General features: G+C 45.0%; 2 protein-coding genes across 7 annotated transcripts in view; one reads left to right on the plus strand and one right to left on the minus strand.

Moving 5' to 3' along the window:
* Positions 1-18,017, plus strand: part of THAP3 (THAP domain containing 3) — a 57,687-nt gene that overhangs the window by 1,239 nt on the left and 38,431 nt on the right. The window contains exons 3-6 of one of the 4 annotated variants that reach the window (XM_075018017.1): positions 780-836; positions 1,801-1,893; positions 2,654-3,006; positions 14,406-14,512. In XM_075018017.1, the coding sequence (XP_074874118.1) occupies positions 780-836; positions 1,801-1,893; positions 2,654-2,947 (444 nt within the window). In that variant the 3' untranslated portion in view covers positions 2,948-3,006; positions 14,406-14,512. Of the gene's footprint in view, positions 1-779; positions 837-1,800; positions 1,894-2,653; positions 3,007-14,405; positions 16,564-18,017 lie in introns of those variants that run through there. The other 3 variants (XM_075018016.1, XM_075018018.1, XM_075018019.1) reach the window with 3 other exon arrangements.
* The window catches only part of DNAJC11 (DnaJ heat shock protein family (Hsp40) member C11), an 80,764-nt gene continuing 65,763 nt past the window's right edge, over positions 3,017-18,017 (minus strand). For all 3 annotated transcript variants that reach the window (XM_075018010.1, XM_075018011.1, XM_075018012.1), the window contains 10 exons: positions 16,580-16,653; positions 14,295-14,484; positions 12,586-12,671; positions 11,407-11,523; positions 10,030-10,185; positions 9,686-9,755; positions 8,666-8,723; positions 7,330-7,472; positions 6,101-6,230; positions 3,017-5,630 (listed from right to left, as the gene is read on the minus strand). In XM_075018010.1, coding sequence (XP_074874111.1) covers positions 5,605-5,630; positions 6,101-6,230; positions 7,330-7,472; positions 8,666-8,723; positions 9,686-9,755; positions 10,030-10,185; positions 11,407-11,523; positions 12,586-12,671; positions 14,295-14,484; positions 16,580-16,653 — 1,050 coding nt within the window. In that variant the 3' untranslated portion in view covers positions 3,017-5,604. The remainder of the gene's footprint in view (positions 5,631-6,100; positions 6,231-7,329; positions 7,473-8,665; positions 8,724-9,685; positions 9,756-10,029; positions 10,186-11,406; positions 11,524-12,585; positions 12,672-14,294; positions 14,485-16,579; positions 16,654-18,017) is intronic.

Raw genomic sequence — 18,017 nt, forward strand, 5'->3', positions numbered from 1 at the left:
CACAATGGACCCAAGCCTGCCCTCTCCACCCCTTGCAAAGGGTGTTGAGACTGCTGCAGGCATTGTTTTGTATTTGAGGTCAACTACTCCTTAGTGGCCCCAGGGCTTTGCCCCGGCCTCCCTCCAGAAGCCCCTCCTTGCTCTGTGTTTTCAAGACAAAATCAGTTCCCTTTCACTGTTAATCTAACCCCACTCCCAGGGAAATCAGTAGTAACATACCATGTCTATGGACTCTGGGAATGATCAAATCTAGTTGTGCACTAAATACACTTGGGCTGCTGATGGTGCTGAAACAACACAAGGCGCTCCTTTTACCAATAATAACTTACCTTTAGCTGCTCTTTTTACCCCTATAGTTTGTCAGGATGCTGCAACAATAAAGTTCTGATTTCTACTCTGAGAAAAAGGTTCTTGTAAAAAGACATCCTGCCTACAGACTGCCTCTTTCTCAAAGGGAGTTCCCACACATCTATTCCTGGAAACTAAAATTAAAATACTGACACTTGAGGGAAGCATCTTCCACTTGCCTTTTAACAGTTCAGATAATATGTAAGACAAAAATATAGCTATTGTCTAGAATAGCTACAAATTCTCTCCTTCACATTTCTACTTAAAATTATGAAGTGAATGCTATTATGCAAAGGTCCCTGCCTCTCACAAAAGTGAAGATGATATCATACCAGGATGCTAGTTCACCTGGAATTGGTAGTTAGAACTGACTTTACGCACTGGGCTTCTCAGACATGTCACACTAACCAAAGACCTTGTCCTTACTATAGCAAATCAGGAAGGAGAAAAGTCCTCTACATGATCCTGAGGATGCAAAATTGCCAAAGGTACATTGGTCCCTTCTAGCCTTTTTGCATCTTTTTTAACTTGAGGACAATGCTATATTTGGCTGTATAGAACTTTGAGTCAGTGTAGCAGATGAGATCCATTCACATTGAAATACCCCTCTTTTGCAGACATTTGTCTAAATTTTCAGGAAACCCTCAATGCACAATTTCCAGTTGTGCTTAATAAGCGCAACTAAAAATCCCTCTCCCCTTGGCCCTGGCTCAACCCCCCTGCAGCTTGGCTCACCACTCTCACCCCAGTTCAACTCCACACCATCTGGCTTACCACCCCTACCCTCATTCAATGCCCCCTGCAACCCAGCTCACCACTCCCATGCATAGCCCCAGTTCAACAGCTCCTCCACCCGGCCCAGGTTCGACCCCCCTGCGGCCCAACTCACCACCCACATCCCAGTTCAATCCCCCACATCTGCACAGCCCCAGCTTAACTCCACCCCCTGACCCAGGCTTAGACTCCTCCCCCACAGCCCCAACCCACCGCTAAGCTTAACCCTCCCCAACTGCTGCTCCCCCCCAACCCCAGCCTTTCAATAGGAGCTCCAAGTGCTCCTGCTGTTTCCCCAACTGCAGAACATGTGTTCCACTGAGGAAAAAAGCCACCCTCCTACTTAATGCAAAATTCAAGTTATGCAAGGGTGCATGGGAACACAACCCTTGCATAACCTCAAGGGACAACTGTAGTTAGACTTAGCTAGTATTGTCACTGGATTTCTGGGTTTGGAGCAAGCAAAAAGTTTGAGTCCCAGCTGCATATTGCTTCCATTTGAATCTGAGTCAGCAATTTTGTATTTTATGTTGAAATAAAAATGAAGGCCTGAAAGGAACTGCCCAGCTCACTCTCACTTAAAATCTCTCCTGGAACAGAGATCATTTGAAGCTCTTAAAACAGTGATTTTGAAAGTAGAAGCTGTTTGAGTTTGGATTATTTTCCTGGCCTCTTTAGGACTTTACAGGGGCTGAGGATGGAAGATTAGATGTACAAACAGTTTGTCACCAAGAGACCGGACCCTGTAGAACGGAGGAACCACTAGAAGAGGTAAGAGGTAGTCATTTCACCTCATCCCCCAGGCAAAACTAAACATTTTTTTTGGCAGTTACACACATCTGAGCTCAAGGCACTACAAACACAAGAGAAACAGAAAAGAATGTTACTTCATGTAGAGAAGAACTAGCTGTAAAGTCCCTGTGCATTCTTGACAAACTTTTATGGTATTTACAGAATAAGCATCTGTTGAGCTTTAGTCATTTGACCTTGCTTCAAGACTAAATCAGTTTTCATGAAGTTCACTGAGGAAGACTGGATAAGAGCTTAGCCACTGCTAGGTCTGGGGATTTGACTTCAAACACAGAGGGACCTTGTGAAAAGATTTCAGGCCAGAGCTTGGAGGTTGTCTGAACATTGCAAAAACTACCCCACAATTTGCCTGAGGTGGGGAAAAAAATTCTCTACTGGTCACAGTAGGATTTCGGCAGTCAGGAGTCCTGGATTTTACTGTTAGGTTTGCTACTGACTAGCTGCGTGTTGAGCAAATCTATTCCTCTTATTGTACAAGGGGGAGAATGCTAGCCTACTCTGCCAAATGGGGAGACCCTTTCATCACAGAGATAAAAATGAAAAGTACTGTGTGTAGTAGGGAAGCTTCTGTTTGAATTCCAGGATTGGGGTAGGGGCTGCTCCAGCAGCTCAGGCACGAGGCACATTAGTAGCGTTATGGAAGAAGGTTGCAGTGTCTCTCCCACGTAACACCCAGCCAGAGCTCTGCATCCCTCACTTTCACTTCCTATATTCTTTTCAGGTTAGTACAACTCAGGCAACAGAAGTGGAGGGCTGGCTGCTGCTGCAATCCATTCCCCCAGTGCAGACACACCACCCAGTTCAGACTGCAGATCACAGCTATGCTTTCAGTGACTGTGCTTCCTTAAAACAAAAACTCTTCCAGGCACTAGATGAAAATGAAAAGCTGCGAAAACGCCTGAAGGTTAAAAGTGTGGAACTGAGGAGGATGTTTCTGCAGCTCCAGGCCTATAAAAAGCAGCAAAAACGCCAGGTTAAACAGCCTCCTGGGAGGGAACAGGGCCTGACTTGTTGAACACTCATCTACCAACAGGAACGGGTTCAACACAAGCCTAGATGGAGTGTTTTAATAGAGTGAGTAACCTGTTCAATACGCTTTCTTGATGAGCATAGCTTAAAATTCATACATCTTAACTGCCCATCATGCACATGGGCAAATGAGAACTATTGAGGGAAACAGAACGTAAGAATTCTCCAAACATGCACTTTGTGTCTGAGCACTTGTAATACAAGGAGGATGCTGAGTACCTAGGGGTGTGTGAGGAGACTGGGAACTGTTCTGGCAATTAGTTCTCAAGTTAAATGTAGTTTAAGGGATGTGGGAAGTGTAGTTAAGCTAATGTTATGTCATAGAAACATTGCCTTTTCACAGTCTGAAGTATTTCCAAAGATATTACTAACTACAGCAAGGGCCAGAAATCACTTTCATAAATTATGGTCCTTGCTCTCCTCTCCTATTCCATTCAGTATAGTTTATAAGAAAACAAAAATTCATGGCAATAAAAACTAACTACATCAGGAAAATGTCAGGGTATGAATTTTATTCTTGTATAAAATTGTTTAATGTCATCTTCATTCTGTGTCTGGATTTTATGTGCTTTTTTGGGGTTTTCTTAAAATTAACAGCAAACGTTTACTGCTATTTTCTACCTTCTACTACTAACATCACAATCTTTACTCAATTCTCCCACAATCCTATTATGACGTTTTTGCTATAGCAGTCAGAGCAACATTGTGATAGTTCCTTCTTAAGAGCTTACATCGTAGACGAAGACATAACAATAACACAAAAGGTGGCGGGGGGGAAGGACGGTGAGGTACATATGAGTATTTTATTGAAGATGCTGGCATCCTGCCCAATGGCTACACAGCAGCATACTGTAATACCACCATTCATAGCTGGCCATGAAGGATTTGAGAGACAATTTTTATATTTACAAAAATATTTATCAACTCACCACCCATGGCTTTTAAAGAAGTTTTATTATGACACAGTGTTTTCTCTTCCGCCACCTTTAAACAGGATGAAGTAATCAATGTGCGGAAGATCCATCTGTAGCAAAGGAAAAACCCAGCAGTTTTCAACTTAAAATTGATTCAACACATTTTATTGCACAGTTGATACTTAGCTTCAGATCAAAAAACACTGTGAGAGGGTAGTGAATGAAAAGCATTCCTAGGATAGGCGCTGTTCCCACATAAAAAGGTGAGATTTTTCTGATAAAAAAACTGGCAAGTTGCACTTGATTGTAGGAGCAAGTAAGGGGGAGAGAATTATCAGCCTTCCTAGGATAGCTGTGATAAACCTGCTCTTGAATAAGGACTATTGCAAATGAAATTCCCTGATGTAACTTCATGCTTGTGAGGGGAGACAGGACTGATATAAATAAAGAGAACTACAGTTATACTGCAGAAATAAAGGGCCATGGTGCATGTCAGGAAATCACTGATTTCAGGAGTTAGCCTCTGGCAGTAGACACTTCTTCAGTCTCTTGCAGATAAATGAGGCCTCTTCTCCCCCCAGGACTGGCCAGGAGTAGATCTACATTTTAGTGCCTGCATAACAGCCACCACTCCCTTTGTTATAAATATTTAAAAGTACCAATATTCCAGATACCTAATGGTGCTATTTCCACCAGCCCTGCTGCTTTCAGCTGTGGTGGTAGAGCATGAGTGCACCTCTCTGCAGGTAAGGTAAATTAGGCAGAGAGTAGCCATGCGAACTGGTGGCAGTCACTGCTTTGAAGTTTTCAGCTCCTGCTATTTGGCACACATCTACACTTTGGTCTGGTTTTCTTGTATCAACTTAATTTCCCTGTTTTCCCAGTATGTATAAAATCAGATGGGAAGAATTGCAGCAGCAGGAACATAACTATTCAGGTAATCTAATTCAGTTTTCCCCCCGAAAAAGACTTAAAACATGCAGTCCTGGGTGAGAAGCAGCAAAATTAATTTGACAAATACAGTGGTTATAAGGAATTAATCTGGAGTAGTAACAGTGCTTTTGAAAGAATGCTGAAAAAGGTCCATGTGATAGGAAAACCAGAGAACTTCATTCCAAACATATCTGTCCTTTAACAAAAAATACATTTTAAATAAGGAAGTGGGAAGAACACCACATCCTCTGTCCAGTAATGGAACTGACAGAGGTGGTGGCCACAAACTTCACTTTCCCCCAAGGAGAAGATAGGGTTAGATAGCTATGTGCTTTCAGTTAAGGAGAACTTAACTACAACCCTGTAAGCTTAAGGGAAAATGAGAGTGAAGAGTCCTCCTCCAGTTCCCATCTTGCTGAGAGTGAGAGGATACTGGACAAATGAGTTGCAGTTAACCAGTTAACTCACAGCAGGAAGGGCTTGGATACCTGACAGTTGGGGCTTTACCCATCACACCTCCCAGGCAGGTGATGAGCATGCAGAAAGCACTGCACGTTCCCAGCCATGTTCCCTGTTTGCCAAGTCATGATCCAGGGCAGGATTGCCTTGGAGGTACCTGTAAAAGCAGGTTTTCTTGTGTTATCCCTTAACATAATTGGTATGACACCACCTTCTATATGGATCATAAAAATAAAAACATCTCCATTTCTGTTTCAAACTTGTAGAATCCAGGGGGAAAGTTTTGCAGCTTCTGTTGACTCAGGTACCATACACGACACCCTGCTTTCTCACCAGATTAGCCATCAGCATCAATCCTGTGAGCTGTTAAGAACAAATGGACTCAGTGCATGTTTATTAATAGACATATCCTAACTCTCAGTAACATTTACCATAGTGTCAGTCACAGAACAATTACTAGCAGCAAAGGAAAACACTGAATGCAAACCTCTCACCTACTTACAGAAGCTTTGAAAGTAAGAGGTCACTCAAAACAGAATTCCCCAAAGGATAGCATGCATAATCTGAGGTGCCCAACACTGGTTTAGAAAGGACTTCTATTCCTCAGCCAAATCACAACACAGTTATTCATTAGAGAGTCTTCCAGAGCTAATGACTCCAGTGCCTCTGAAAGAGCACTTGTGCAAGTCAGACATCCTAACAACCAACAGCAAGGTATCATTGATGCCAGACACTAGGGGAGAGCAGTGGAGTGAAATGGGGGAAGGGGGTCTGAGGAGACCTGGTGCTGGAATTGCACTTGGTGACTGGAGGAAGAAATCTTTGCTACTCACATTGCTTTGGTATCCTAAGGGCCTCGCAGTCAGCAGACATCACCTGGTGTAGAACTCCCCGAAACTGATACAGCACCTTCAAACTCTTCTCTTCACCCACACAAGGGTCATAGAACCCAGGCAGCCCTGACTTCAACAACAAAAAACACACTCAGCATTCTCCCACTGGTGCTTTTAGGATACAACAGAAGGGAGTTTTAACAGGAGCCTGGGATACCATTACCAACTAATTAATGCAAAACATTAGTTAAAGGTATTTTACACTATACCTGCTCAAAGCCTGGTTTTACAACTAAATTTCCTGTTTTATTAAATATTTTTGCCTCTGTCAGCTGAGTGAGAGACTCACAAATAACAAAGGAAACTAACTGTAGGGAAATCAGCAGAAGTGACTGAACTGCAGCCAAGGTAATGTAAATTCAAAGAAAATGGAAAATAATTTCCCCCTCTACTCTTTCAGCAACCAACTTTAGGCATTATTTGTGAAAACAATTATTTTCAGACAGGTAATTTTCAAGATGCCAGTGTCCCTTTAACATCCAACATTGGCTAAGTGCATCTGACTCTTCTTCTTATCTATGGTAGCAACTGCACAGGTGCAGTGGAACACAGTGGGGGCAAAAGCCCTATGACCATTTGAGCTGCTAACAGCAGGGGATGGTGTCTGGCACTGGTAGCAGTCAGGACTGGTGAAGTGGAGTGATAAAGCCGCAGCCTGCTCCTCTAGGTGCTGGCCATGTTGCTAGCTTCCTACCAGTCAGTGAAGGGGTGAGGTGTCTCTGCTCAGTGACATGGCCAGCTACTGGGGCAGACGGCTAGGGCTGCATCCCCTTGCTCGTCCCTCATTCCCAGTGCTGCCAAAAACGCCCTGGCTTCTTGGCCCTCCTGCCTGTGGCATTTGGTGGGAGGATGGGAAGGAGGTGCCCTCTTCCCTACATATCACCTGCTACTACACATCTGATAATATAACTGAGCAAATCCTTCCCTATTCAAGCCATGGACATTCAGGAAAAGATTCAGTTTTGTCAGAGTGTAAATAGCCAACAATGAAGACCTATCATCGAAGAGTGATTTAGAGTAGGTATGTCTGTGGCAGCACATGTTGGAGTCTACTCCAGCTTTGCCTGCCTGCACGCTGCCAGGGAAGATACTGTGGTGAAGGACTGGGATGTGCATGGCTTGCAGCAAAGGAGAACACCCACAAGGCAATTCAGCCAGTCTCTGCGTACCTTGGAGGCCTCTGTGAGGATAAGCTTAGAGTCCTTCACTAAGCACTGCAAGGGCACGGTCACATCTATGACTTTCACCCTCTCGTTCTTCCTGCTGTTGTCATTGACAAACTTCCCATACCAGGCATTCACTACAATCAAACCTGCATTCAACACAAGAACAAAGATGTGGCAAAAGGATCCCCAGGAACCTGCAGAGAAACTGATGAAGAGATCAGCCCACCCCTTTCCTAGCATTCTTCTCACACTGCCAGAGGACACACTTCCCAAGAAACAGTGTTGGGAGGGAAATGCAGAGCTTTTCTCAAAGAACTCCACATTCAAGCCTATCCTAGGAACAAAGAGAGTATTTCAACTAGAACTTAAGGAAAATTCCTGCTCTGACTTGACCCCCTACAACACCAAACTGCACGCATGGTAAGCCCCCCTCAGGGTTTTGAGGTGCATACAACAACCAACCCCCACTGCCATTTCCCCAGCCTGGGTCATTGTAAGATAGAGCCCCATTGCCTCTTCAACAGATGTCATCAAACTCTGGAATTAACCCAGAATGGACATAATTGTGGCCATCCCCACTTCTCAGATACACTGTTTCAGGCTGTCTGCAGACTCAAGATGTCACTGCATAAATTTCACTGAGTTCACTTTTGGATCATCATCTTTGCAAATGTAAAGCATAATAAATTAATCAATGAATTCAGATCCTAGATTGTGGTCCTGCAGTAAATTATATGGCCCTGAAATCACAGAATCCACAGGATTCTCAGATCAAGATTATACAATTTACACATTTATATATTTACATAGTGGCCTACCAGTTCTTGTGCAGAGATGAATGAGGAAACCTGCTGGGGTTTGTTCAGTTGTCTAAACTTCCTGGTTCCATTTCCCAACCACACCCATGTCCTATAGCTAATTTAAATAATTGGAGATACACATCTCCTAGAACTGGAAGGATCTTGGTAGGTCATCTAGTCCAGTCTGCTGCTCCCTTGGCAGGGCCAAGCACCATCCCAGACATCTACTTGCCCCAATCCCTAAATGGCCTCCTCAAAGACTGAACTCACAACTGTGGGTTTAGCAGGCCAATACTCAAACCACTGGGCTATCCCTCCCCTCTAGTGGTAACTACTTGGTATCTTTTATTACACTCAGGCACTTGAGATTGCATTCTACTGCAGACAGGCTGAGCTTTAAATCATCTCCCCTCAGCCCCCAACACCCTTAATATCCACCTTCCACCTCTCTCCCCAGCTCTCCAACCTCTATAGGGATCCCATTTTCCCTTCCTCTCCTCAGACCCTTCAAAACAAGTCAGTCATGCTGCGCTTTTTACCCATCCTGGCTTCCTCTGCCTCAATTATCCTCCGCACAGACTCTTGCATTAATCGAACCTGCCACAACACAGAGGACAAAAAAAAATCCAGCAGTCAGTTTCCTTTTAAAAGAGATATGAGCTTCAAGTGGGAATGGTGTCCTTTAGCTGAGCAGGCTCATGAGAGTCACATGAATTAGGACGACACCTCCAAATCAGGGCTTGGGCATTGTCTCACCTAAGCATAAATATGACAATGATGAGCAAAACAAAAACACCAGGGAAGGAGAAATGCCCTAACTGTGCAGGGGGTGGGGTGACAGAGCAGGGGAATATTAGGGACTGCAGGAAGTCTCCAAGTCTGCCTGGAGATCATCCACTCCAGGGGAAGCTCCAGCAGTTGTGGCTTGTGGTTCTGTATTCTATTGCCCTCATCAATGACAGCAGCACACTCAGCCACTGGGGTAAAGGGGAAGAATCAATCTTACTTTCTGGGCTGGGGGCGCAGGGAGAGGTTCTTCTCTTTCCCTGGCTCCAGACTGGGTGTTGCAGGGCAGGAGATGGGCACAGAGAGGAGTAAAGATAACACTCTGTGGCCCATGGGAGGAATGGAGAACAAGCACAGCACCACCCTGAGATACTTGGCTCTTTGTGCCCCTTCTTCTACTGTGAAAATGCTGTTGGATCCTGAGGGGAAGTGGAAAAGCTCTGCTTGCTCCTGTAGCAGTCCTCACTGGCTACTCTTCCCCAGGAAGAAACATGGAAGGGAGCCAATCAGAGGGGAGATTTTTGTCCCAGGCAGGATTAAAATTCCCCAAGACTGGTGGAGCTCCTCATATCACTACTAGACTGGCTCCAGCCCTGGCTAAAATACTACCACTGGAAGAAATCACAAGACTTGGCAGCACAGCTGGTTAGGAATTCTGCAAATGAGACTGGGAACACAGCTGGAGAACAAAGTGTGTGACGTGCTGCATGGAGCAGTATAACCAAGTAAGAAACTAACCAGCAAGGCTGGTCCCTCCCTGCATCCCCACTTACTGCAGCTTCTGCCTCCTGCTTCTTCTGTAGCACATCACTGGCTGTACTTTCCCTTTGTTTCTCCAGCTCTCTGATATGAGGAAGTAGAACAACACATTGATTATAGACATTAAATACAATTCTGTGCAAGGATGCATGTCCCATGCCAGTGCCTTAACGACCCTACAGACATCACTTCATCGGGATGGTTTCAAGGCAACCATCCTTCAGGCTCTCCATTTTAACTCCCCATACAGCATATGTGAAGTACAGCAATTAGATTGCAGATGAACATCCCTAAGCCTTCAAACCCTTGAACAGGACAAGCCCTGCTCTGTAGTTAGAACACGTGACCCCAGACTCACTTCTCCTTTTGTGCCCTGAGGTAGGGTTTGATGATTAGTCTATGCATGGCAAAGTAGATAACTAGAGGTCCCATGGTGGCATAGAACACAGCACTGGGGAGCAGTTGATCTGTCAGGTGGACAGGAAAGAAGTATGTCTGGCTGGCCCTGTTCAACCTAAAACAAAGAACAAAGCAGCTTATCAAAGCAGTTCTGCGGTTGTGAAGCACACACCACAGAATACAGTGGCCAGCACTGTAGGCTTCAACTCAGCAGTAGGCACCAGAGGCTGAACTCTGAACCCACAAAGGTGCAGTGCTCATAGACCCAATCAGAGCAGCAGCAATGGAGACTCCTAAAGCCTGGCAGACCCCTCACTTGGAAGAGGTTGGTGTCTCCTCTAGAAATACTTGGTTGGAACTGCAATAATGTTCTGGGGCCTATTTATAAAAATCTTGAAAGTATCTCATGTTTCCAGGACTCCTTGGGGAAAGACACAATCACCCCTCTCACAGGGAAATCAAGAGCAGGTGCTTACTCTGGAAGAATCTGCTGCTGCGCTGTTCCCCACCACTGCTTCCTGTATTCCTCCCCAATAAGATAAGGAATATTACTGGTTCTCTGTACACATCATAAGACAACCAGTGTTCTGTGTTGCACAAGAACAGAGGATGCTCTCAAAAGGAGGATCACATTAATGCTCATGCCTTGCAGGAAGAAGAACATTTAACATTCGTCAGATGCTTAGAGTTAATTTTTTTTTAATCAAGTTTGTCCTGATCTGAAAGCCTTATGACCAGGAATGCAACCTCTTCTCTCTCCCTCTCTCCCTCCCTCCGCTTTCTCCTGCACTTCCTTCCCTGGCCTCCGGCACCAGAAGTTCTGCAGTCTTGTCATGCCCTCTGCTGGCAAAATCAAAGTATGCACAACAGTCTGTCAACACAGTAGAAGTCCAGTTAGTGCTTCTGTGTAAAATGCATCATGTTAACTAGCGAAACTGCTACATTCTTAGCTCTAGCAATCTAGGTTGGTCTGAATTTTTGCATATTTGTAAAGCTGAGGTAACTTGAATGCAACTCAAGATTTTTTTTTAAAAAGAAAAGCTCTTTAGCTTTCCCCTTACAATAATGTGCCATGCTTGATTTTTAAAATGCATTCTCAGAATATTTTTAATTTACCTATACACATGTACCAATGAAAGGCTCAGCCTCCACTAGGAGTAGCTTAAGAGGGTCACATCCCTCTGTTAAAAGTGAGAGTAGCTGTAACCTGCTCCATTTTATGGCCAGTACATGCAACACAACTTTGGGTTTCTTCTGCTAATATGCCCCAACTCAGATACTAGAACATATATTACAGTCATAGTCACCAGCATTACAATTATAATTTTGAACTGACTTGATTTTCAGAGACACTCCCTGAGGAACACCAACACTGACAGTGGCTCCTAAAATACTGTGTCTGGAAATCTTCCTCTCTGCTCCATATTCCACTATGGTCCCAAAGAAACCCGCCCTAAAATGACAAAACCAGAAAAGAATAAGACAAGGGCAGTTTCCAATTTCTCTTTTAACAGCCGATTCTGTTTACCAGGACATACTACAAACCATGTACCATAACTGGCATTCCTCAAGATGTGTGTAATTAGAGATTTTCATGAGCAGTGTCTGCAAGCCCATGCCTGCACCATAGATATCCTTGTGCTGCAGTTCAAGGGTCTGTGGGGATGGAAGAAATACCTCCACTCCAGTTCCTTCTCAACCAGTTAAGACGAGCAAGAAGACTCCAAAACAGATGGAATGGGCAGGCATTGAGAAACTCCACTTACCATACCTCTGACTGTGGCACCACACCCCATATTCTTCACAGGAATAGGCTTCCAATATGAATATGGCATAACCAAGATGTATTTTATGCAAGATGGATCATATAAGATATCATTGGAAAAGTGTGATTTACTGAATGTTATTTTGTTTTTTTAGTTTCTTCTCCCTCAGTATTTCAGACTTGCTTTTAAATCTTGAGTGGATCTTACATGTCAATCGGATGTGAGTTTTGCTCAGGCAGTGGATGAAGCTTTTATGTTTCTCACTGCAGGGAAAAGACCAATGGCACGTCTGGCACAGTTGAGCTGTTACAGGTGCACTAGTTGAAGAATTATCAGCAAATTAAAACAGGAAATGATATGTAACAAGAAAAATGTGTTCAGGGCTGTTAGAGGGTGAGTGATTCTGAACCATGTAAAGACAGGCCCTAAAAGGAGGCAGCCTTTTTCAGAGAGTATAGTGACTCCACCCTCTGGCAGGGCATACAGGCGTTGTCAATGGTGAGGATATGCAAATATCAAAATAATACTAGAACAGACCCCCAGCTGATGAGGACAAAGACTTCTCTAAGTCCCAAGTCTGTACCCCTTCCATTTGCCATGTTAACAGAGTGAAATACAAATGAAGGCAAGCAGCTCTTCTGCCAGGAAAAGCACAAGCCTCAGGCACAGATCACACTGGCCACCAGTAGCACTGGCAGGGGTCTCCTCGTGTGTTGCACTAAAGCAAGCCCCACTCCACTTATACTCACTTGAGGGAACCTTTAACTCGGGTTTGATCCTCATCCTGAAACTTATGTTGGTAACTGATCATCACAAAGGAGTGGGGGATTCCAAGCTGAAACACCAGAGAGGCATGAGTTCATGGATAAGCTGTATCCACCACAGTTCAGTACTCCCACCGATTTCCCTTCCAGTCCCTGTTGCAGGGCAGACATCACCACAGGGTTTGTCACCTGGATACCACCATCCTCCCGCTTTGCTCTGTGTCACTCCACTAAAGCCATGGGATTTTACACTGACTCTGTGTAGCTTTTACTGGGGGCTAAGCATGAAAGCAAGTGGGGTTTGGAACAAGAAGGAGACTCTTACAAAGTGATCAGCAGAATGACAGTTGGGAGAACTGCTGCCTTGAAGAGACACTGTGCACTGGCGTAAGGTCCTATTTCATTGCTGTTCCTGGGGAATGCAAATGTCCATGCACCACTAGTCAGCAAAATGGATAACTGCCTGTATGGTCCCAGACAGAGAGGCCTTCCTGAGACAGCCCTGAAGTCATTACATCAGTGCGATGCCATCAGAGCAGCTGCTTGAGTGGTCATGCTGACACTCTGGGAAAGCGCATGCACGCACTGCAGTACACAGAGCACTTTGCAGAGACTTTCAGGAGTGCCAAGTATCGCCATATGGCAGGAAGAGCAGTGTTGTTTTCCACAGAAGAGACAGAAACAAGGCTGCTCAGAAGGGTCCCCTAGAAGCACTGGGCATGGGTCTGGGGAGCAAACATGTCAGTTGATCCACTCACAATTCCAAGCCACTGGCTCATGTCTGTGAGGAATGCACTGCAGCATTTCTGGTGCTGGTGAATTAAGTGGCTGCTATGGGAACACTTCTAACTATTCCGGGAGCAGCGGGAAAATGTGACAGGCCAATAGCCCTGAAACTACACTTTGCACTTTTTAAAAACATGTAAGCTAATGCGCTCTTTCTGTACAGAGAGATAGTTCTGCTTCCATGAACATCTATCCACGGAGTCTTTTGCTGCTGTGAGTGCTATGGGACAGATGACTTGTTCTGCTGAGCAGAAATCACATAAATTGTTAAAGTGTAATACAGGAATAAGAGTCCAGGGCAGAATCTGCTGCTGGAACTCAGAGCAAACAGCTGCTTTTCAATGCACTCAGCAAGTGGGGAGTAGGAAAAACTGTTCTGAGTAGAAAGATTTTAGGGTACACCAACCTGACAACTCCCTGGAAGCGCGTTTGCTCCTGCCCCTCCCTCTCCCATATCTAGGAGGAAGGAATCAGTGGCAACATCGCTATGTTCATAAGCCAGCTCAAGGAACAAAGGTAGCAAAAACTATGCTCCAGGAAATGAAAGGGTATGCCAGTTGAGGGAGGCTGATGTCTGCTCCAGGAAATGAAAGGGTATGCCAGTTGAGGGAGGCTGATGTCTGCTCCAGGAAATGAAAGGGTATGCCAGTTGAGGGAGGCTGATGTCTGCTCCAGGAAATGAAAGGGTATGCCAGTTGGGGGAGGCTGTTTGCTCTCCCTTCCTTGAACACAGTATGAGCTGTCCCGTTCAGCTCACGACTACAATACTAGTCCAATGGTTCTGGGTGGGTGGGCTGCAAAGCGCAGGGCTGGGTCCTGATTAGTGACAGAAATTACAATGGCTACCTTGCCATGGGCACTGGGAAAAGTAGCTTGCTCTCCACTACGCACAACCCAATGAGTCTCACCTGTAAGGCCACTGTGAAGTGGCTGGTTTTGGTATCCCGGACGATACTCGTGTTCATGGCTGACTGGATGCCCCATCGCCACTGTAAATAGCCCATTGTGTTCTTATCTAGGTTCCGTGCCAAGACAGTGGTGAGACCTGGTCGGATCCCGCGGGATGAGAACTGCAGAGCGCAGTTGGTGGTGATGAAGCTAGAAGAAATAAGGAGCAGCAGCAGAGGTAAGAACAGAGACTCCACCAGAGAGCTTCCAGCTTGCCATCACTCAGGAGCTCTGGCATGCAGGGTTCACAAGACGCTGCCGGCATGCTGTAGGCAGGGAGTCCTTCAGCTCCACTACCAGCTGCAGTCAGTTCACACACTGGACACAGGCAGAAAACTGCCAGATGTAGCCTGCCAGTGGTGCACACACTGCCAAAGACCATTGCCTAATCCTTGCTGTGCAACAGGCGTGGACTCACTTCTGTAGAGGCAGCACAATACCCTGCTATGGAGGACTCCTATTGCTGCCTTATAGCTCCCCAGCACCAGCAGTAAGCTGCAGCAGGGCCCACTTCACTGGGTGAGCTCAGAGAACAGAGTGTCTGAAAACCAGAAGGGCTCAAAGGGAAAGAGACAGCACCAGTGAGAAAGAGGCTCTAACATACAAATGCAGTCAGCATCTAGCTTGTACTTTCCTGCACAAAAGGACAGGGCCCAGCCATTTGCAAATCGCTACCAAGTGAAAGGCAAACCTTGCAGTGCTTCTCTAAGCGATGAAACACCATTTTCTTTCTAAAGATCAGCTCTGCTCCTCAACATGCGAGTAAGGAAGCCAAGACTCTGGAGAACGTCATTGGCCATTACTCCTGTGCAGCAGCATGATTGTGACAGAGATTTCCTGAGCTTTGCTGCCTCTCACTCTGCAGAAAGCCATTCCTGTGATTTGCAGTTTAACGTCATCCCACAAAGCAGTGTCTATCACCTAACCTATCCAAACTTCATGTTCATCCCCTGAAAACTCTAAAGCAGCCATCTGTACTACTTCCCCGCTTCTCCCCTTTCAGATAATTCAGGGGAGACTTAGTTACACTCAGCTTCTTCCCTTTATGGGAACCTGTGTCACTTGTTCTGCATGCCAATACCAAACTATCTCCTTTATCCTCGGGTGGGGGTGGGGAGAGACCAGAACTCTCCTTGAATTCTCTGAAGTACCCCAACTTGAGCTACTGCCCCGGCTCACAGGTGGCAAAGGGAAACTGAGCCACAGTCCTTGAGTTCACTTTGAAAATAAGCAAACTGTTTCTTCCAGGGCTCCTGCTGGTGACAAAACTGAATGCAGGGGTTCAAATGTGAAACACAGATGCGGGCACATGGTTTGGCATGTTCTCATTTGTTTCTCTTCTGTTCTTTATAAACAAAAGCAAATAAGTAAGCTAATTCAAGCTTTATAAAAGATGATCTCAGAACTGACTGCATCCTTACAAATCATGCTTGAGTGTCTGTTTTCTACTGGGCTGTGAATTCCTGCTGATCACTCAACACAGAAATGTAGAAGTTGCTTTTCAAAGTTGTTTCAAAGGTGAAAAATGTGCCTGTTTCTGGTTACAACATAGCACATCATCCTAATGAAGCTGAAGCTGTGTATGTAAAGCTTCTCACTCCACATGAAATAGAGAACAGAACAGCAACCGTCCCCTCAGCAATCAAACCATTGTTACAAAAGAACAATACAAGTTATGAAAGGGCATCCTTTTGCTCCCTCCACTAAAACAGAGCACCTCCTGTTCTTGGCTATGAAACTAACTAACAGAACTACTGCTTGGTGAAGCAGAGACAAAGAAGTTTTGACATAAAGCAACAGTGCTGCTCCCTCTGCTGTGTGTGCATGGACTGCTGGTTTTTGTTTGCTATCATTAAAGATACCATTTTCTAAATGTTTCCTCCCAGTTTGATTTCCTCATCAGCTTGACTGTAGACCAAAGACCTATATTCAGCAGATCACAATGTCATAGAATCAATTGTGAGGACATAAATCCAACTGTGTGACCTCATTAGAAGAGCAAATAAAGACCCAAAGATGGGAAAGACCCAATCCTTGCTTCAACCTGCAGCGTGTAACCAAAAAAACATGGTACCAACAACAAAAGAAAATTAAATATAAGCATATTCCCTCTAATTAAAGTCCTCTGTAAGGATGAAACTTGGACTGGCATGTAGTAAGTGAGTCTAGATGAATACAAAAGGACATTTAAGTCTGGAACATTCACGAACAGTGCTATAAAGTAGTAGCTGTTCCTTATATTTACCATTTTGGTGTAAGATTACGGAATATCTTCAGACCAAACAGAGGTCCCTGAAGGTCTCCAGCTCCAAACTCTAACTGTATAAATACAAGAGGCAAAACAGTTAGAAGGCAACACCTTTCCCAGTTGTTGCAGTTACCCAATAGGATACATTAAATACCTCAATGCAGCGTAAATTACTGTTCATTATCACAGTCTGTCTTCTCTGTTAGTGCTATGATCAAGGGCACAAAAGGTCTCACTGTGGACACTCCCAAGGACTAGAGCAAAAATCTGTCAGTTGTAAGTCACAGCAACATCATCAGACCACAGCCTTCTCCAGGCAGCAGCATGACAACATGCACTCCTTTGGCTCTGAGGGCTCCTTTCTTTCTAACCCCCCATGAGATGGTCACAGGTTACAGATGTTTCTCTACTCTGGTGACTGAGACCGCCAGCTCACTGAGTCCACTGAACAGCAGCTGGGGGCAGGTGATCCTACCACCCAGGCCAGACTGGAATAAGGGATTGACGGCAGAACACTCCTTTTCCCATCCCTAACCTCCCGTCACCATCTCATCTGGACGTTCTCCAAGTCACCTGCTGACAGTTCTTAGCAGCACGGTTGCTAAAGCTGCATTACAGAATTAACATATGACAAAATGTTGTAAAACAACATTGGGAACCTGAAGAAGCTGGGATTTCAGAGACAGGCCAATGATTTTGTAGCCTGAATTAAATACTTCTGAAGTATGTGGTTTGAGCATTGGCCTGGTAAACCCAGCGTTGTGAGCTCAGTCCTTGAGGAGGCCATTTAGGGATCTGGGGCAAATAGATGTCAGGGATGGTGCTTGGTCTTGCCAAGAGGGCAGGGGACTGGACTAGATGACCTCCCCAAGGTCCCTTGCAGTTCTAGGAGCTGTGAATGTCCTTTTGAACCACTTTGCACAATTTGTCCTGGAACATACCAAGAAGCTTGGAATTTCTGTGTCATTTTACATAATGGTCCCATGTTCTGATGTACACTTAAATACTAACAAAAATACAGACTTGACATCACCCGAAGCCAGCCAACCCAACCCAAGGTTTGTAATTTCTAAAATACTCAGCACATCTTCCACAGGCCTTGGGTGGCATTCCAAATTAATACTCACTGAAATTCATAAATATTTATGCAAGAGATTCAGCTAAACTGCGCAAGCCAGAATTATACTGAGCTTGGTAAAACTCCACCCCTCCAGATTTCCTTCTCCTAATAGAAGAGTAAATGCCTTGTAACAGAGAACTGTACAGACTAAATGAACCCTAACACCCATCAAATAGCAGCTAGGCAGACATTGTTCCAGTAGTTCAAGTACAGAATCATACACCAAGGAGGGAAAGTGAATCACCCAGGGTTGCACAGCAAGTCCATTTCAGAGCCATGGTAATAGTTCAGAAATCTCTCCCGGTTCCATGCTTA

This window comes from Carettochelys insculpta, chromosome 23 (assembly GCF_033958435.1).
Source record: "Carettochelys insculpta isolate YL-2023 chromosome 23, ASM3395843v1, whole genome shotgun sequence".
NCBI lineage: Eukaryota > Metazoa > Chordata > Testudines > Carettochelyidae > Carettochelys > Carettochelys insculpta.